This window comes from Tachypleus tridentatus, chromosome 4, assembly GCF_004210375.1.
Source record: "Tachypleus tridentatus isolate NWPU-2018 chromosome 4, ASM421037v1, whole genome shotgun sequence".
NCBI classification, from domain to species: domain Eukaryota; kingdom Metazoa; phylum Arthropoda; class Merostomata; order Xiphosura; family Limulidae; genus Tachypleus; species Tachypleus tridentatus.
The window spans coordinates 22,458,326-22,479,457 of record NC_134828.1 but is presented as its reverse complement, the minus strand read 5'-3'; the positions used below and the strand labels follow the sequence as shown (position 1 = coordinate 22,479,457).

General features: G+C 34.5%; 1 protein-coding gene across 5 annotated transcripts in view; it reads right to left on the bottom strand.

Annotated features, from left to right (window-relative positions):
* The window catches only part of LOC143248655 (polypyrimidine tract-binding protein 1-like), a 119,747-nt gene extending 99,161 nt beyond the window's left edge, over positions 1–20,586 (bottom strand). Inside the window, exons 1-2 of one of the 5 annotated variants that reach the window (XM_076497188.1) lie at positions 20,502–20,586; positions 19,228–19,252 (exon numbers count right to left, since the gene is read on the bottom strand). In XM_076497188.1, coding sequence (XP_076353303.1) covers positions 19,228–19,242 — 15 coding nt within the window. In that variant the 5' untranslated portion in view covers positions 19,243–19,252; positions 20,502–20,586. Of the gene's footprint in view, positions 1–19,227; positions 19,253–20,087 lie in introns of those variants that run through there. The other 4 variants (XM_076497187.1, XM_076497191.1, XM_076497195.1 and 1 more) reach the window with 4 other exon arrangements.
* Positions 20,587–21,132: the final 546 nt, after the last annotated feature.

The window sequence follows — 21,132 nt, the reverse complement described above, 5'->3', positions numbered from 1 at the left end:
CCTTGGTCAATGCCACGCGACCCACGTGCCACAGTGGAAGCTGGATCACGAAAACTGGGCCTCTTAAACTGCTCTCGCAGAACTCGATCCTCCCATCGTCTGTAAGCCATTAATAGACGACTGTGTGGCAGCAGTAACTGACTGTAGTATACAAGCAGCTGTTCAATGTATTCCTAAAACCTCGACACGTTTTCCACCATATCCTCGTCCGTGGTGGAATCCTACCTGCCACATGCCACGGAAGGCTCAAAAACAGGCCTGGGATATTTTCTGTAGATTTCTCACAGTCATCAACTGCATTCCTTTCCAGCAGGCCCGTGCATATGCTTAGTGGGTAAGACGTCAAAGCCAGGAAGGATCTTGGATTAAGATCATAACCAACATATCTTCTACCATCAGTTCAAAAATCATATGGGATAAAATTCGAAAGGTCAATGGGCAATATAATTCTGTCCCCCTCTCGATCTTGCTCTCTGATGGCCAGGAATTAGCTGATATCCAGAACATCGCTGATACTCTAGGTAAAAGCTTTTACCAGATATCTAGCACTTCTGCTTTTTCTTCCACCTTCTTAGCCATCAAGACTCGGGCAGAGCAATTACCTCTTTCCTTTCGAGCTGATTGTCTCTCTGACTATAATCGTCCCTTTACATTGGTGGAACTCAAACTGGTCCATCAGTCTGGCAGTACATCAGTTGACCTGATGATGTACACTGTAAACTGCTGCACCATCTATCTCCTGTTTCTCTTGCTATTCCTCTGATTGTTTTAATCGAATCTGGTAGGAGAATGTTTTCCTGATGCCTGGCACCAGGCTACTGTCCTGTCTCTCTCTGAGCCTGGAAAGGATCCCAAGATTCCTTCAAACTACCGTCCAACTGCTTTGCCGAGCTGTCTCTGTAAGACCTCAGAGAAAATGGTCAATGCTCATCTTGTTTGGTTATTTGAATCAAACAACCTCCTTTTGTCGTATGGCATTTTGCGAGACCTTTATATATATATATATATGGGTTACGTGGCCATTTGCCCATTTTATTTTTTTTTAATGGACAGAAGATTTCAAGTTAGTTTGGGTTCGACACTTTTCCGTTCTTTTCTACAGGAACTTGGAGTCTCTCAGGTCTGTATTCTGAGTGTCACACTTTTTTATGAAGATTATTGCCATCACTGAACAACTCTCTCTCACTGTTGCAAACAGGCTCTATTGTCGACGACTTTCACATTTCATGTCAGTCGTCGAACATGAAGCATAATAAGCAGCAGCTACAGACTACCCTAAATCGTTTACTGAAGTGAACCACAACAAACGGCTTTAACTTCTCTCTCTCTAAAACCGTTTACATGCACTTTTGCTGCCAACGGGGTGTTCACCCTGATCCTAAACTCCGTATCGGTGAAGTTGTGCTGCCTGAAGTTACTGAGACAAAGTTCTTGGGGCTTATCTTTGACCGTAAGCTGACCTTTATACCACACATCAAGCAGTTACGGGTCAAATGTACAAGAGCACTGAATATCCTCTGTGTCCTCTCATCCACCATTTGGGGAGCGGATCGATGTTCTATACTAAAGGTACATCGTGCTCTTGTTCGATCAAAACTCGATTATTGATCACTGGCTCTGCCATAACCTCGACCTCAAAGATGCTGGACCCCATTCATCATCAAGGACTTCAGCTCTGCACTGGGGCTTTCTGCACTTCCCAAGTTCAGAGCTTATACATAGAGTCTCATGAATCTTCTTTTCACCTCCGCCATTTGCAACTGTCTTTACTATGTGCTTCGAAACTTCGTTCCTTACTAAAGCATCCCACCTGGGGTTGTGTTTTCCTTCCTCAGTGGGCCGTACTTTTTCAGAACAGTTGATCTGTCATGTTCCTTTTGACCTTCGTATCCAGGTGCAGGTGGATTAATTGGGTCTGTCTTTGGATAACACTGCTGTATTATCTGGTCAGTCCATTCCACCATGGCTTCTTCCAGTCCCCAAATGTGACCTATCTTTAAGTCATCTGAGAAAAGCAGACACTCCCAATTGGAAATACTGGCTGTTATTTGCTGAACATCTTTCGAACCATCCTTTCATTCCTATTCATACAGATGGTTCGAAATCAGGTGACTATGTGGGTTCTGCCATGGTTTGCTGTGGTTCGGTGGTTGTGTGCAGAATCCCCTCTACAGCTTCTGTGTTCACTGCTGAGCTGTACGCCATTTCTCTCGCCCTGGATCACATTGAAGTTAAGCAGTACTCAAACTGCACTATTTATACTGACTCAGTTCTCTACTGGCCCTGGAATCACTTCATGTTAGTTCACACCCTGTTCTCGCTGATATTCAAAACCGACTGGCCCATTACTCTTTAACATCTACTTCTATCCAGTTTTTCGGGATACCAGGCCACGTTGGTATTTGCGGGAACGAACTCGCCGACACCACAGTTAAATCTATCTGCTTTGGCACTATCACTGCTGTGCCTGTTTCATACATGGATTATGGTCCTGTATTCAAGGCTCGGCTCCGTACCAGCTAGCAGTAGACTTGGAGTGAGCAATGTGAAAAGAAACGTTTGCAAATAAAACCCTCTGTAGGACTTTGGCTGGCTTGTTTCTGTAAGGATCAGAAAGAGGAAGTTGTTCTAACTAGACTGCGCATTGGTCAGTTTTTTAACTCGTCGTTTATCTGGAACAGATGTACCAGTGTGTAGTCTGTGTAACACTCAGATCACAATAAGCTACATTTTACTTTCTTACCGTCGTTATGACTTTCAACAATGGCACCATTTTGAACATGCTCTGTCCCAAGGTTTGTACATAACGTTAGACAGTTTTATTGGTGATGGTGACACTGTCCACATTGGAAATATTTTTAGTTTTTTAAAGGCTATTAATCTTTTTAATGCCATTTAAGTTTTTTAATTTATACATTAGAACTTTTTTTATGTGATTCCCTTTAAAAATCAAAGTCCATCTAGTTTCATTTGAAATTAGAAAATGGCCATAACGTCAAATAACTCGAACCCAGAACTGGAAAAACCAACTTCAAGTGTCTGACATTCTGTTTGAAATACCCGTTAGTTATCCTGGCAAGTTATTATTAAAATTTTGCTACAAGTGTTTTAAAATTATTACTTTACTTTTTGAAAATGGCTAACGTCAAATAACTCGGAACCAGGACTGGAAGGTCAACTTCAGATGACTGACGGTGGTTTTAGTACTTACCTGTTAGTCTTCCTGGTGAGTTATGATAATTACAGTTATGCTACAGAAAGTCCTTTACAACTTGCATTACTGTAGTTTTTCTCTTAACGTTATAGACTACATGTAAACATTGATTTTATGCTATTTACGTTTTTTTTTAAAACTTTGTTTTGTTTTACCTTAGTTTCCTTTTATAATTTTTACTAAATTTACTTTAACTTTTTACCGGACGTTGGGCGCAGATATTCTAGCTGATTTGTGCCATAAAACACTGAATCAACCAACCAACCGATCTGTTACAAGATATCACACTCTGCTTACAACGGCTGGTGTACGATTTCGATGCAGGTCTATCTTTCTGGATGGTCCAGTACCCCAAGTTGATCCACATACACTTTTTTTAAAACGGCATTAAACACAAGAGCTATTCCAGTCTTAGAATTCCTAAATTTATAGACTGAACATAAGTTTATAAATTGAGTAAGTAAATATTTTACATAGAAAAAGCTAAAACATACCATTCACAAACGCGATAAATTTATAGTGGCATCACAGAAACTAAAAGTCAAACAATGTCTAAAAAATAGTTCTGATATACAGAACTTTACAATGTAGCTTTATACCGGCTGTAGTTTTCACGAGATTTGCTGTTTTGCATATTCAGAATCGAGCTATGTAGTTCTGTAGTAAATAACAAGATCTGGTTAAAAGCAATGTGTATAGTAAGTCAACCACACTATACCCGCTTTTAAAACACTGCATCTTGCGCATGCTATATCTGCACAAGACTTAGTAAACAGAAAACAGCACCGCCACCTATTTCAAAACAAAATTAAACAATCTTTAACCTCTATATATATATATAACCTTGTAAATACAGTACTTCAATATAAATACAATATTACTATTATCATAACCCAAGAACAAACTACATTCACTGAACGTTATAAAGACAACAGAACTATTATTATACCACGGTGACACATTACGAAACGGTTTAAATATAACAGTACCATTATCGCACTATGATATTATAAACCTATTGATTCGTTTTTCTTTTTACACTACATGATTTTATTGGACTTTGAGAATATTTATTATTCTAACAATAAAACAACCGAGCACTTCCAGTAACTGAACATTGTATTCTTGATGAAGGTTCTTTCCTTGACACACGGAAGTTTTCTATTATTTTTATATTTCCATTCCTTTACGCTTTCTTCGGTTTATTCTAAATATCTTAACAAACTATGGTCTTAATACATTTTGACACAAGAAGCCCCCTGAGAAAAACAAAAACAGACTAGGTTTGTCCACAGAAAATATTTCCTGGATCACCCCCAAATCGAACTTAAACCCGTTTTCACCATTGACGTCAACATACAATTAGCACTCGATGGAGTGAATCTTACGAACTTACCCACCTAAAAAAAGAATGTGCTCAACCTTGTTACTGGCTGTTGCCCAAACCAACGAACAAACAGAGAAGGAGGTAAAGCAGAAAGATGAGACTCATGATACTTTGCAATGTTCAGGATAGGGCAATGACCACAATGAAACTTTTATGACGAACGTTTCGAATTATGTTATTACGGCAACTAAAATATGTTCATTGGCAGCTTATGTAACAATGTTTTTTAATTACAATTCTGTACTCTTCCAATTGTAATTAACTGTTTAGAGTTCCCACTTTCTCTCAGAGAAGAGATCTTTGACCCATTCCGGGATTAAAACGACTGGCCTGCTTTCACTGTTTTTCCGTACGACGACCACGTTACTTCCATTAATTTAAATGGTAATAAGAGTTTGACTACATACGTACTTCTGAGTTAAAGTACAGAATCTCGAACACTACATCAACCACCCTCCACTTGCTGTATCCACTACTGATTAGGCCTTTCGCATAGTATAGAGTTCTTCTCACCGGCCGTGATACAGCAAACACAATGTTGGTTGAGAAATTATTTGTATTAAGAAACAACTTTAACAAAGGCTGTTTCGGTGTAAACAAATTCAAGTTGAAATCAGTTTTTTGTTGTTTTTTTCAAATTTATTACCTTATCACATATTAGGGTAAAGATTTTTAACAGTAAATTATTCATTTGGTAGTCGTAAATAGTCACAGAAACAAATTTTTAACATCCAATTACAATGTAAAATAATTCAACAAAAATGTTGAAAAAAGATTTTTAACAGTAAATTATTCATTTGGTAGTCGTAAATAGTCACAGAAACAAAAAGTCAAATTTTTAACATCCAATTACAATGTAAAATAATTCAACAAAAATGTTGAAATTAATTATTTATTGTAATACTAGCACGATATATAACATTACATGAACAGTACGCAACAAACACACATTAACAAAACTTACACAAGTGTTGCACAAGAAATAACAAGGGTTCTACCACTACCTGAAGAACGTGGTGTCTGACCTGACCTCGCACGACATCAGTAGGTTTTACAACCCTTTTGTCCATTATATATATTTAATTTACTAACACATCTAAACAGCACCATATAGTCAGATTGTTAACTGGACAAGTGTACTTTACAGACATATGAGGCCAAACATCACATGAATCCATGGCATAATCCGATAATTTAGCTTTATGAACTTGAAACACTACAAACATAGAATTATCAGTTCGCGACTTCTTTCCATACATCCATTTACCTGCGCATTTTGAAAGCTGTAAGTTATTTACGTAATATTTTGAAGATATCCTGAGAAAACAAAATCTACAATTCTGCAATCTTCTGATAGAAAACAAGCTTAAAGCCACGATTCCTTTCACTAATATCTCATATTAATAAAGTTATCAAAACACAGTTATTGTGTAACCTAGAAAAAAACACTAAGCCTAAAGCACTTCTTTCATCTTAAAGAACAACGAAGCCTACAAGTACGAATGCAAGTGGTTATTCATTGATTACCTACCTCTTTACTTGAAACTTCCAAGAGCGATGCTGAAAGGGTCACGCCTGGTAGAAACCAATAAAATACTCAAGAGTTTCAACAAGTCCTGGAGAAACACTCAATGAATACATGCTACAAGGTTAGACACTCACTAGAATTAAAACTTAATATGTAACAAGGTTAAGCATCCCTGTGAGAAAACTTGGAACAGACACTCAGACACCTCCTGAGAGAACAAATACTGAATACACACCCAGTTACACTTCACTCCCCACCCTCTGATATATCCCATTAGAAACGTTACTTTTCCACAAATCTAGTAAAACTCAACTTATTACATGAGTAGTCTTCTTATCCTGTTCAGTGCCGTAGACGAGATAACTCGTCCAAGCCGATCGGTAACACAGTGCCACGGACGACTTAATTCGTTCTCATTAATATCTAACTTCAATGCTAGATGTCAGCACCATACGTGAAGTTGACCTACTTACAAATTGTTTCACTTTCGATACAAAATGGCGTCACGAAAAGTTACAAAATGAAGAAGCATTAGAGTTGTTTGTAGCAGCTGAAATACTTGCCAGTCAACAGGCTAAACTTATCTAATTTTTTCATCTTCATTCTTTTCATTCCAGTGACGTTTTTATAATTTTGACTTTGCTTAACACATTAAAGTGATATAAACATTTCAACACTAAACACTCGCGTCTTAGATCGTCTGAATCACGCAAATAAGACACGTGATTTAACTAAATATTACACCATCTTCACTACTGTTTACTAACCTCTGCAAGGAATCGTTAAAACAACGATAACAACTTTTGCACTACACGTCGAACTCGTAACAATAATGTGGTTAGAATTTTGCTATTTGTTGTTATTGTTTCTGAAACAAAGCTGTCCTTACTCCCAATTCGCCGTTGATGTAAAACACAGAAAAAATCGCCAATGGGGCCACCGGCACTCTTCAGAAGTGGTAAGGACACAGTTGGAAGTGTGTTTGGGTTCTAATGAAAATACTCTAGGGCGGGAAAGTGCATTAGTGCTTCTTTGAAGAAAAAAACGACTTTACACACGTACACACATAGACAGCCATCACTATAAATATTAATCGTACTGTAGAATTGGAGTCGTTCTAAAGTGAACTGATCAAGTAATTCTGGGTTTTTATTAGCTTTAACAATATTTTGTATTTAAAATAACACTTATATTACATAAACTATAGATTGGTAGAATACTATAATAAAAAATAAATATTAATCCTATTGTAGAATTGGAGTCGTTCTGGAGAGAAAACTGTCCAAGTAAATCTGGATTTTGTTTTATTAGGCTTAACAATGATATTTTTTATTTAAAATAGCTGTTATATTACACAAACTACACAAGGTAGCCCGTAAGACCCTACCCATCCATATGTTATGCTATATTCAATTACGCATATATTATAATTTTTTATATTTTGTTTGTCAGAGAAATATGGCCGATTTAAGCCAATTTACATTTGAAAATGTCTCACAGAACATGGCGTCTCATAATATTATGCAGCGAGTATGAGGGACAGCACACAGATACACAAGATATATGGATAGGTAGGGACTTACGGGCCACCCTGTAGATTGTGTTGTTCGTAACAACGAATGCAGTCTCACGAAGGGAAACGATACAACAAACTCAAACTTTTGACAACGACCCGCACGGAAGTTCCAATTTATGATATTGTACGATCGTTCTGCTAGCGACGAAAGTGAATTACTAACGAGATGTGCTCTTACGCTGTTGTAACAAATTCGTGTTTTTATTAAAACGTCCTTTATGAACATTTTTACAGCGAGAACTGAATGCTCTGTCTGGTCTTAATTAACGAAATGTCTAAAGCGAGAAAATGTCATTTGAAGCGGTTCTTCCCCATTTCACGTAGAAAAGGTGAAACTATTTAAATCGCGGCTTAAAAAAAAAAAAATTGGGGAGGGGAGGGGGAAGAACGAAAGACGCGGTGGGGAACAAAAAACAGAACAAAGTCGTGGTTCTATTCCACAAATACCACGAGGTGTTTGAATGAAAAGAGGGCCTGACAGAGGCGTGGAAAGCACGTGTACCGTTACCGATATACATATATAGCAAGTCACACAGAAATACCATCCTCGCTTCTGCGACAAACTACATGCCATAACCTCTACAGAAGAAACAAGTTGAAAAAGAAATTATGGATACTGTTTAAATATACAAATATAACTTATTTTACACAAAGTCATTAAGAAAGGTCCCTGGAAGTGAATTGTTTGTTTACCGTTCTATATACGTGAATTCGAGGGCTTTCTTTCCTCGTGCACTGGCTGTCGTTAACCTGAAGCATTTGAAACGAGTCAGTTTCTTTTAACGTCCACTGAATCAGCGAAAACTTTGGCAACTTTAATATTACACCAAACCGAGTTCAAACTAATTTACATTTATCGCTTTGTTTGTTTGTTTTTTTAATTCGAAACGTCACTACGTTTCGATTTTGAACACAACCAAAATTACAGTTAATATATTACTGAATAAAGACAGTTATTGCAAAAGTAACCCATATGTATAATTACGGATATCAAATGGATAATCACAGTATCTCCATCAATGTATTATATCGCAATAGCACACAAGTAAAATAATATTCGCACGTGCTTTACGTATAGCGGGTACTGATCACGCTATCTTATCCCATTGGCGCTTTCTACTCATTTCTGAACATAATAGTATTTGTAACGATACAGAAATTTAATATGTAGTTGAAATGAACATTACGCCCACCCACTGTATCGCCACCGTATGTCGCCGGTAGTCACGGTCACTGGCATTTCTAGTTCCTTAGAAGGCTTGCAATGACTGCTCATTCGTGAAGGACAAGCCATTTTCATGTACATTTTTACTGACATTAAAAAACAACAACAAATGACGTAGCTGGTTTCATACTGTACTATAATAGCTGTTTATCTCTGGTGGCGCATTATATGTGGCCAATTACAGTATGTGACCCAAACTAGTAGTTATCCCACCCCTAATGTAATTCAAATTTTATAATTAAATAAGGTACTTATGATGCATCTTTGTGTCGTGAGAATACAAGTCAGACATTTTTAGTTGCTTATTTTTAATTCGCACAAAGCTACAAGAGGGCTCTCTGCGCTAGCCGTCCCTAATTTAGCAGTGAAAGTCTGGAAGGAAGACAGCTAGTCATCGCCACCCACCGCCAACTCTTGTGGTACTCTTTTACCAACGAATAGTGGGATTCACCCTCACATCATAACATCCTCACGGCTGAAAGGGTAAGCATGTTTGGTGTGACGGGGATTCGAACCCGACCCATGGAGCTTTACCTCAGGGTCAACCCGGCGTAATTCGACCAAGATGAATCAGTCAATAGAGGTCAACTTCTGAAACATGTTTTGTAAGTGAAAGACAGAGAAACGTGAAGTGTAAAAGGAAACACAACTGACAGAAGATGCTATCTAGGTTCATCATACAGTTCACATACAAGTCTGAAAATGTACCGTTACCAGGATGGACCTGCTGGCAACAATAAATGTATATCTATTATAATGGGAAAAAAACTGAGAAATTGTATTATGTGATATGGGGGAGTTCAAACCCCATGTGTCTGTATCTTTCATCTTTGTAGGCGCACATGTTGCTGAACCAGTAAAATGTGAAATTCTTCAAATTAGACAAGAGACGATGACGATAAACGACAGAGCTTCTTGTGTGAAATATTACAACCACAGACAAGTTCTGAAAATGTTTAGAAAGGTGTACAACAGGTAATACAGCCTCAGCATTGTATTTGTTTTTATTACAATATTAGTAAAAGTTTCCTAGTAAATGTAAAGAAAGCGTGTGAAACAAGCCAACTACACTATATCTTCCATATTCAATGACGACAAGACATCTCAACCAACATCATAACTTCAGACTGGCGGGAGGGAGTTTCATAACGTTTTTTTTTAGGTCACCAAAATCGATACTATAACTGGACAGCTTGCAGGTAAATTAGTTGCACAAATTAGCGATAACCCTGAGCGAACATCTAGCGCGCAGGCCTATGGGACACTATACAAAATCCAGGAATATAAAAGGCTAGAGTAGAGAAAATGGTCCGACATGTGGTCGGTTGCAATTATAAGACGACTTACCATGAATTTTATAGTATATTTATTCCAAGGAAAAAAATATCGCCTTATAATCGAGCCAATAAAGTAATTTTTAATGATAAAAAACATTTGCAGGAGTTATTTACACATGGATATTGTCTATTGATCTTTTCCTGGCTAAAATAATAAATTCTTTTCTCCCTATTAGCATCGTCATCATTAGGAATTAAAACAGTCGCCACTTAATTAAAGAGAGACACTATTTTAAGAATACTATGTTTTAATCTTTTACAACCTAACAAAGCATGACTGAAATGGTTATTGTCCTAAGATATTAGTGTTAGGCCTATTGTATTTAACACTACATTCTTTAACTGCTACCTTAAAGATTTTCAAGAATTAGAAGTGTATAGAACAGCATGTCGTTGCCGGCAACGCAATTCGCTCATTCCGGAACTCATCAGGCCGGCAGCGATAAAACAAACAATAGCCGTCGGAACACTATTTATATAAGCCATTTCTTACTACAAGTTACGGTGTGTAGACCTTTCACAAGTTGGCGAAGCATAATTATAATTACACTTGTCACAAGACATTGATAATAGGACATTTATATTATTAAATACTACATTATTTATCTAGTCTCTAGTATCAATAACAGTATACCACACTGAATAGTTCTGGATTGAATGACATATGTCGTCGGTAATGCCTATGGTTAACAGTGTGGTTGGAATGCTATTACTATACACTAATTTCTTGAAAACTTCTAAGGGTCCATATAAAGAACGTAGTATTAAAAAACATTAAGTTACTTTGTCCACAGTTATTTTGCGTCTCAAGCACGTGCATTGTGATCGCGCATCTCGGAAGACCATTAAAGTCGTCTCACTTAATACGGTAAATTTTGTCAAAACGATGGATTAATTTGAACTCGGATTTTTAAGCGATACACGTTGTAATCAACACGTAAACAGAGATGAAAACTATTTTAAATGGCAGTTATAAAAATAAAAACTGGTATAATACAGCACGTTGAAATAAGAGATCTTATTAGATAGAAGCTAGATTTCCTGTCTTCAAACTAACATCAAGTATTAATACCAACGCTAAGTGCAGCCACTTAACTCTTTGAGGAAACTAAATCTAACGAAAGCAAGTTAAAGATCTTGAAACCAACTACATCAGCATATACATTATTAAATACAGTTTGAAACAACAAACGAGGTAGATTCGATCAGAAGTACGTACTGAGAAAAAATAAAATTGAAATTTTGAAGGGTTATTCCGATTACTGGAATCATGACCATTATACAATCCTGTTCAGTTAAACAGCAGTTGTAAAATAATTACGTAGACTAATGTAATATTAAAGACGTACGAGTAACAGAGGGGATCATTCGATTTTCAGATTAATTGAATTTCTACGAAGGATTCGATAAATAATAAAGCACACAAGTTACACCAAAGGACTACAGATATTATCAATACAACGGTTTTCTTTCATTTTTGCTCTTCAGAATTAAATACTCAACAAAAATATGCACGACACTTACACTGAAACATACAAACGACAGACATTAAACACATAAACGGTTAAGTTGGATCTACAACGTTAACATGATTAAGAGAAGACGTACCATTACCATATGAAAAATATTACTCACATCCATACATACAAGGTTTGTGACCTAAACATTTACACATGAAGTCACTTTAGGGTGTGTGTGTGTGTGTGTGTGTGTGTGTGTATACATAGATATATAAACAAAGCCACATCGGGCTATCTGCTATGTCCACCGAGAGGAATTATTCAGGGTGCATGTGTGTGTATATATATATATTGGGTTGAGGAATAATTCGTGAGCGTTTTTTCAAGTTAAAAAAATATATTCATAAATGAAACGCTTTCGCAAAATATTTTATGTCATTTGGTAGATAATTTTTTGCTCTAATAGATGGTGTGTTTGAGTTTCACATGTCTTTAATTTTTGCTTTCATTTTCAGCTCATTAAATGGAATGTCAAGCGGACAAAATCGAGCATTTTCGACACCATCTGCTTTTCGCATTTAATTTCTTGCAATTTCGTTTAAAACAATGCATACTATATACCTAGGTATTACATGAAATAAAGTATCATAATAAATGTTTTGGGTGTAATGTGTTCATGCATTGAAGTATTGTATAGTCTTGCATGTAATGCTTGAATGAAATTATTTAAAAACGCTCACGAATTATTCCTCAACCTAATATATACATAGATATATAAACAAAGCCACATCGGGCTATCTGCTGTGTCCACCGAGGGGAATTAACTTTTAATTATATCGTAAATTCGCAGAGTTACTGTTGTCCCATCGGGAGACCTACACGTGTGAGAATACATACACATTAACCACCACACGTAAAACAATAGTGAAAGGTAGTAGTTAACCCCCCCCCAATAGAATTATCTACTGTCGCAGATGGAGAACACAGTTTAAATTTATTCTCTCCTCGTTCTATTACAAATACTTCGAATTAGCTGTTTCAAGTGATTTAATCAACATTTGTCTTCAATACAAGCTAATACGATTGGGACAACATACGTGGAAACAGACACAAATTTTGTAGCTGATCGTATAGCGTTGGTGTATGACTAACAGAGTATTTCAAAATTCATTTAAAGATTTTTTGTAAGTTCAAAAGTAAAATAAGGTTTTATTCAACACACACACACACAGATGATTTTGAAAAGTGAAATCCATACACCGTGTACTGATAGTTCTGGTAAATCCTATGATTCTAGTTGAATTTGCAACTCTGAAGATTCTTGGTTCCATACACTCTTCTAATGGTTGTTTCTCCACCGGACTTACAAGTAATTAACAATACTGCGGAACTTACCAATGTTAACCGAAATATTTAGTAATGATTCGTTTGAACCAGTATCAAAGTTGAAGAGGAAACTTTTGGTAAACTTGGTATTTTCACATTATTTTTAAATAACATCAGAATCTCTCATAACAATCTAAACCACCACTCGATAACACTTTATAAATATATGTATGTCCCCCTCGCAACGGGCGCACAGTTCGATTTATTGTCACACAATTTGACATGTGCCCTTCAGAGCCTCAGGGGAATGGGGGAGAAGAACAGCGTGCGTTTCACCCACACTGAAAGGTTCACGTCAGCAACTCTTGCAATATTTAGGGTGTACTGAATTTGTGCTAACAAAACTGTTTACTCGTGTGATTTGTGGAATTTTGAGATGTATACAAGTTTGCAGCACGTTTCACGAGATAATTAGTTTCGTGTTCCCATTCGAAATGACATACCAGTAATACACCTAAAAATTTATGAATTCTAAGAATGGTACATTTCTACAATATATTATTTCATAAGGGTGAGTTCAAAATTGTAATTAAGATTTATAATTAACCAATTTCCGCTCCTTCACAAACTGATTAATAAAACGTTTCCAACTTTGGTTTATGCACTCGGGTAAGAAACGGCCCTTCACAATTTACATATCGCTGATGCTCAGTGAGAGACCAATAAGTCATTTCAGGTCAAACTTTTGTATACTATATGCCAAAATAACTATCAGTTCTTGGTATAAGAATAATAAAACTTCACATTCTCACACATACACAACTTCAAGAACAATAATATATAATTCTGTATGAACACTGACGTGATTTTAATAGTACTACCTATCACATTAATTTTGATTACTTGGCATATCTGTTATGGTCGTGCAGTAAATAAACCACAGGTTGTAGCAAGAAATTAACCACATTCATATAAAGATACCTACTTCTGAAGTGAGCAGCCACAATCCAATCAAAACTGTGTTTGTATCGAAGGCGTGGGAAATGAAACTATGCAATTTCAACTATAGAAAATGTAGGGCGCAACCATTCAGAAGTATTATCCAACTTTAATCCACGTACTACGTTTCTGAACTTGTTTCTTTGCGCGTAAGTTATCCCCGGAGTTTTTACAGCTTTGGAGGTATAAGGACCAAACTTGAAAGGTCCAGGAAGTACCATTATTTATAAGTTCACTACTAAAGAGGAGAAACATTCTTCAGAAAGACACTCAAGCATGAGTGTAGTTTAATTTGCAGGGTTGCTGAACTCAAACCCAGGGGAAATGGCGCTATTTTCAAAATACATCATTAATTCCTAAACTCACAAGGTAGTGTGGACAAACTTGGCACGTGCTTGGGCACTACTGACGGCTTTTTTGACAGGTATTTTTTTTCGGGTATCGACCCCACCTCCCCGGAGTCTGTACAGAAGTAACCAGGGCTGAAAATATAGCTCTGTTCTCTCTCTCTCTCTGTGCATACTTATCATGACAGAGGGTTTTTTCCAACACAACAATGCGAGCAAACCACACAGCTTGAAAATTACGATCAACTTCAGGAACATGAAAGTAAAGTAAATACACACTTGAAAACAACAAATATCTATATGCGTATCTACCATTATTCTCAATTACCAGTGTATCGTATCTAGAAGTTAGAATGTTTAAGGTACACATTACAAGAATTAAAACATTGCTGGATTATCTTTTTAGTTGTGATACATGCAAGTTGCATCCTTTGATCAAAAGTCAGTTATTAATAACTGTAACAGTTCATCACACCAGTTGTACTACTTTAATTTACATGAAAAGATAAATACTACATTTTATATTAAATATACAAAGTTATAAAAAGCTTAAACAAAACTGATTGAGCCTTATCAAAAAGAGGTTTGAACAAGACTTCAAAGTTATATTTATAAAGCACAGTTTAACCTGTTTTAAAAACAGACATGTTCTGTAAATGTGAAGAAATAAAGTTATTCACAGATTTCACATCCAAAACAATTCAATAAAATAGTTTATATGGACGTTTTTCAACATTAAAATACTTGTAAAACAAGGTTTTACTACCTTGTCCATCTGTGTTCTTTGTAATTATAACAGGAATGTTTCATCAATCAGTGTTGATATTGTACAGGTGATGTTTGTAATTATAACAGGAATGTTTCATCAATCAGTGTTGATGTTGTACATGATGTTTGTAATTATAACAGGAATGTTTCATCAATCAGTGTTGATGTTGTACAGGTGATGTTTGTAATTGTAACAGGAATGTTTCATCAATCAGTGTTGATATTGTACATGATGTTTGTAATTATAACAGGAATGTTTCATCAATCAGTGTTGATGTTGTACATGATGTTTGTAATTATAACAGGAATGTTTCATCAATCAGTGTTGATGTTGTACATGATGTTTGTAATTATAACAGGAATGTTTCATCAATCAGTGTTGATATTGTACATGATGTTTGTAATTATAACAGGAATGTTTCATCAATCAGTGTTGATGTTGTACATGATGTTTGTAATTATAACAGGAATGTTTCATCAATCAGTGTTGATGTTGTACATGATGTTTGTAATTATAACAGGAATGTTTCATCAATCAGTGTTGATGTTGTACATGATGTTTGTAATTATAACAGGAATGTTTCATCAATCAGTGTTGATATTGTACATGATGTTTGTAATTATAACAGGAATGTTTCATCAATCAGTGTTGATGTTGTACATGATGTTTGTAATTATAACAGGAATGTTTCATCAATCAGTGTTGATGTTGTACAGGTGATGTTTGTAATTATAACAGGAATGTTTCATCAATCAGTGTTGATGGTGTACATGATGTTTGTAATTATAACAGGAATGTTTCATCAATCAGTGTTGATGTTGTACATGATGTTTGTAATTATAACAGGAATGTTTCATCAATCAGTGTTGATATTGTACAGGTGATGTTTGTAATTATAACAGGAATGTTTCATCAATCAGTGTTGATGTTGTACATGATGTTTGTAATTATAACAGGAATGTTTCATCAATCAGTGTTGATGTTGTACATGATGTTTGTAATTATAACAGGAATGTTTCATCAATCAGTGTTGATGTTGTACATGATGTTTGTAATTATAACAGGAATGTTTCATCAATCAGTGTTGATATTGTACATGATGTTTGTAATTATAACAGGAATGTTTCATCAATCAGTGTTGATGTTGTACATGATGTTTGTAATTATAACAGGAATGTTTCATCAATCAGTGTTGATGTTGTACATGATGTTTGTAATTATAACAGGAATGTTTCATCAATCAGTGTTGATGTTGTACATGATGTTTGTAATTATAACAGGAATGTTTCATCAATCAGTGTTGATGTTGTACATGATGTTTGTAATTATAACAGGAATGTTTCATCAATCAGTGTTGATGTTGTACATGATGTTTGTAATTATAACAGGAATGTTTCATCAATCAGTGTTGATATTGTACATGATGTTTGTAATTATAACAGGAATGTTTCATCAATCAGTGTTGATGTTGTACATGATGTTTGTAATTATAACAGGAATGTTTCATCAATCAGTGTTGATGTTGTACAGGTGATGTTTGTAATTATAACAGGAATGTTTCATCAATCAGTGTTGATGGTGTACATGATGTTTGTAATTATAACAGGAATGTTTCATCAATCAGTGTTGATGTTGTACATGATGTTTGTAATTATAACAGGAATGTTTCATCAATCAGTGTTGATATTGTACAGGTGATGTTTGTAATTATAACAGGAATGTTTCATCAATCAGTGTTGATGTTGTACATGATGTTTGTAATTATAACAGGAATGTTTCATCAATCAGTGTTGATGTTGTACATGATGTTTGTAATTATAACAGGAATGTTTCATCAATCAGTGTTGATGTTGTACATGATGTTTGTAATTATAACAGGAATGTTTCATCAATCAGTGTTGATATTGTACATGATGTTTGTAATTATAACAGGAATGTTTCATCAATCAGTGTTGATGTTGTACATGATGTTTGTAATTATAACAGGAATGTTTCATCAATCAGTGTTGATGTTGTACAGGTGATGTTTGTAATTATAACAGGAATGTTTCATCAATCAGTGTTGATGGTGTACATGATGTTTGTAATTATAACAGGAATGTTTCATCAATCAGTGTTGATGTTGTACATGATGTTTGTAATTATAACAGGAATGTTTCATCAATCAGTGTTGATATTGTACAGGTGATGTTTGTAATTATAACAGGAATGTTTCATCAATCAGTGTTGATGTTGTACATGATGTTTGTAATTATAACAGGAATGTTTCATCAATCAGTGTTGATGTTGTACATGATGTTTGTAATTATAACAGGAATGTTTCATCAATCAGTGTTGATGTTGTACATGATGTTTGTAATTATAACAGGAATGTTTCATCAATCAGTGTTGATGTTGTACATGATGTTTGTAATTATAACAGGAATGTTTCATCAATCAGTGTTGATATTGTACATGATGTTTGTAATTATAACAGGAATGTTTCATCAATCAGTGTTGATGTTGTACATGATGTTTGTAATTATAACAGGAATGTTTCATCAATCAGTGTTGATGTTGTACATGATGTTTGTAATTATAACAGGAATGTTTCATCAATCAGTGTTGATGTTGTACATGATGTTTGTAATTATAACAGGAATGTTTCATCAATCAGTGTTGATATTGTACATGATGTTTGTAATTATAACAGGAATGTTTCATCAATCAGTGTTGATGTTGTACATGATGTTTGTAATTATAACAGGAATGTTTCATCAATCAGTGTTGATATTGTACAGGTGATGTTTGTAATTATAACAGGAATGTTTCATCAATCAGTGTTGATATTGTACATGATGTTTGTAATTATAACAGGAATGTTTCATCAATCAGTGTTGATGTTGTACATGATGTTTGTAATTATAACAGGAATGTTTCATCAATCAGTGTTGATGTTGTACATGATGTTTGTAATTATAACAGGAATGTTTCATCAATCAGTGTTGATGTTGTACATGATGTTTGTAATTATAACAGGAATGTTTCATCAATCAGTGTTGATGTTGTACATGATGTTTGTAATTATAACAGGAATGTTTCATCAATCAGTGTTGATGTTGTACATGATGTTTGTAATTATAACAGGAATGTTTCATCAATCAGTGTTGATGTTGTACAGGTGATTTTTCTGGTTAATATTCAACAATATTCTAAAGGACAATTTTTTAAAGACTTGTCTCTCTCTCCATACTTTCTTTTCTAAAGCACATCTTTCCTTCATTTTTCTTTTTCATATTAAACCAGAAAATGCTCTTCTATACAATTTATTTTACCACTTGTTGAAGGAAGAAGTGTAGCCTTTACTATTGTGTATACAAACTCCTAATATTAATTGGCAACCTTTGATTACTTCAGTTCAAGCACATTAACTATTTCATAAGCAGTGACCACAACTGAAGACCTTCATAAAACCTTCCTTGGATGAAAATTGCTCTAACATCAATCATATAAACGTTTTTGAGAAAATATATTCAGAACATCATAAAACCAATGCTAAAACCACTACACTTTTACTGGTGAAGAAACATAACACAAGCTGAGCTGTTACTTAGTATTTTTATATATTTTAGGGTCAACTGTAACAAGTTTTCAATATAGTATGAACAAACCCATTCGAGATATCATTCTGTCTTGATATATAAAATCTCCATTTCTTTATATTTCTCTTTAAAATGTGTTTGACAAAGCAGAAAATAATTACTCCCCAAATGGTTAACATATATATATGTCTGTTTACAGGAACAATGTAATTATTTCTTTTATGCATAGAAACTCAAATTTTATAAAGTACTTGATTGAGAATTATGTGAAATAAAAATGCTGGGCTTAAAAAACAACCACATATATTAAAACACTTCAACTAACATCAGGATGTAAGAAGTCTAAATGCCTTTAAAACAACAATTTGTTATTCCACAACAGTGAACCAGTGTACTATATCAATACTATAAGCATTAGAAGTAATGAGTGAATATTAATTTTGGAAGACACAAAACCATAATCCAACATCAAACATACCTTTATTCCAGTCATGAATACCTCTCTGAAACAAGAAATAAAAAACAACTGACATTTAACTTATAAGAATACTACTGTTTATCCAGTGGTTGAATTTTAAAATCAAATTTATTCTACAATACAAGATTAGTAAGATATTAATATTATTTAAAACATTAACATACTTTAAAAGTTAGTCTCAGAACATACAAAATTTAAAATAAAAAGTTCTTTATAGGAATATTATAAGACACTAAAATTAATATTTCATAGTCCATGGAGTATTTACTTCATATTTTATAACAAATAATAAATCAATGTAACGTTATTTAACCATGTAGTCTACAGATGTAGGATGTTTGAGACTATACATTTACCTTTCTTCACTGACCATTTATCTGATATCTTAAAATTAACTTAAAATTTAAGTTTAACGTAACTTTCCAAAATATTTGCTAAAATTAACAAATGATACGAGTAATTTTAAAACATTAAGTGTACATAAAATAAAACAAAACACTGAAGTTTAGGATTTATTAACGTAATTTGTGACAGTGTAAAGTTTAAACCACAACTATTATATATATTTTTTGTTAACTTAGAGCTGGAATTTAGATCTCTCTGTAGACACGCAAAAAATCACGTTCCAACATTCCTAACTTAGTAATACTAACTCCTTTTTTTTCCTTATTTGCTCATTAAATTACCTCTAAAAGTACAATGGCATGAACTTTAACTAAAGGTTGAAATAAAGTATTCAAAAGGTGCGAGTATATTATAATTTATTGTAATATATGTAGTACAGTACGAGAAATAATTACTTACTGGTAGTACTATTACTAAGCCTAACTTGCTTAGTTTTAAATTGTATAAGAACTCACCGCTGGCTCATCATACGAAAAGTGGTGTCAGGGCCCATGTATCTCCAACCCGCTAAATCCAGTTTCGGGACCCTTCTTTCACAAACACAAGTTAAATTTTATTTTTGAAGATTAATAATTATTGGGATAAAAAGTACCTTCGATAGAATTAAAGTACCTTTTGTCGTTCTACTTCAATATGTAGTGAGATAACTTCACTATATGAAATCTAACTTTAAACGATTTTACACTCCTCATGATTAGCAAGCTTCTACAAGTAGAGTAGTGTTAGTACTAGTACTACCGAGTTATACACTACTCTGAGTGTTTAACGCAGTTCTAAGTTTCACTTCGACTTGGGTCTGGTTACTACTGTAAAATTTGATACTTTTCTATCTTTAAGTTGCCTTTACAAAATAAGTAATTAATATTCACCAATATGGTTCTCACAATTCAATCTTTCTCTTAACCCACTGCCACTATACCGTACTGATACATTTAAACTACCGCCTTCTGCCTGTGTAACCTTAGCCTTGTTAGGGAATTTTCTATAGCTGGGTTCGCCCTCTAGAGGTATCTTAATATACTAAACTAATCTCTGCTGATCAAAGGCTTTGGCACCATTTTTATTGTGTTTCACATGAACAATATGTTCTTCAGACTTGTACTAGACCTTTTCTTTTTATAAATAATCCATAATAAATATCACAGAAATGACTGAAAAAATTTAAGGTTGAACTAAAAGGGTGACTCGAAAAAAGTTGTCATTACGGTAAATACCACGCTTGTGTTACGAGTTTAATTAGCGTATATGTTATTAATATTGTAAATACTACAATTAAATTAGAAAATAAAAGGGCTGTATGAATGCTTATCGCAAAAAACTTGGACATAATTATTATAGAGTCTGAGTAATATTTGTTTACTACTGCCACCTATTGAGCATTCTTTAAATACATTTCAAACATTTTTGCAAACTATGTATGGAATCTAACCAAATAATATAGTACTGAATGTTTGGCAATTTACTGATGACCCACCAGGAGGAGGGGGACAATCTTTTATT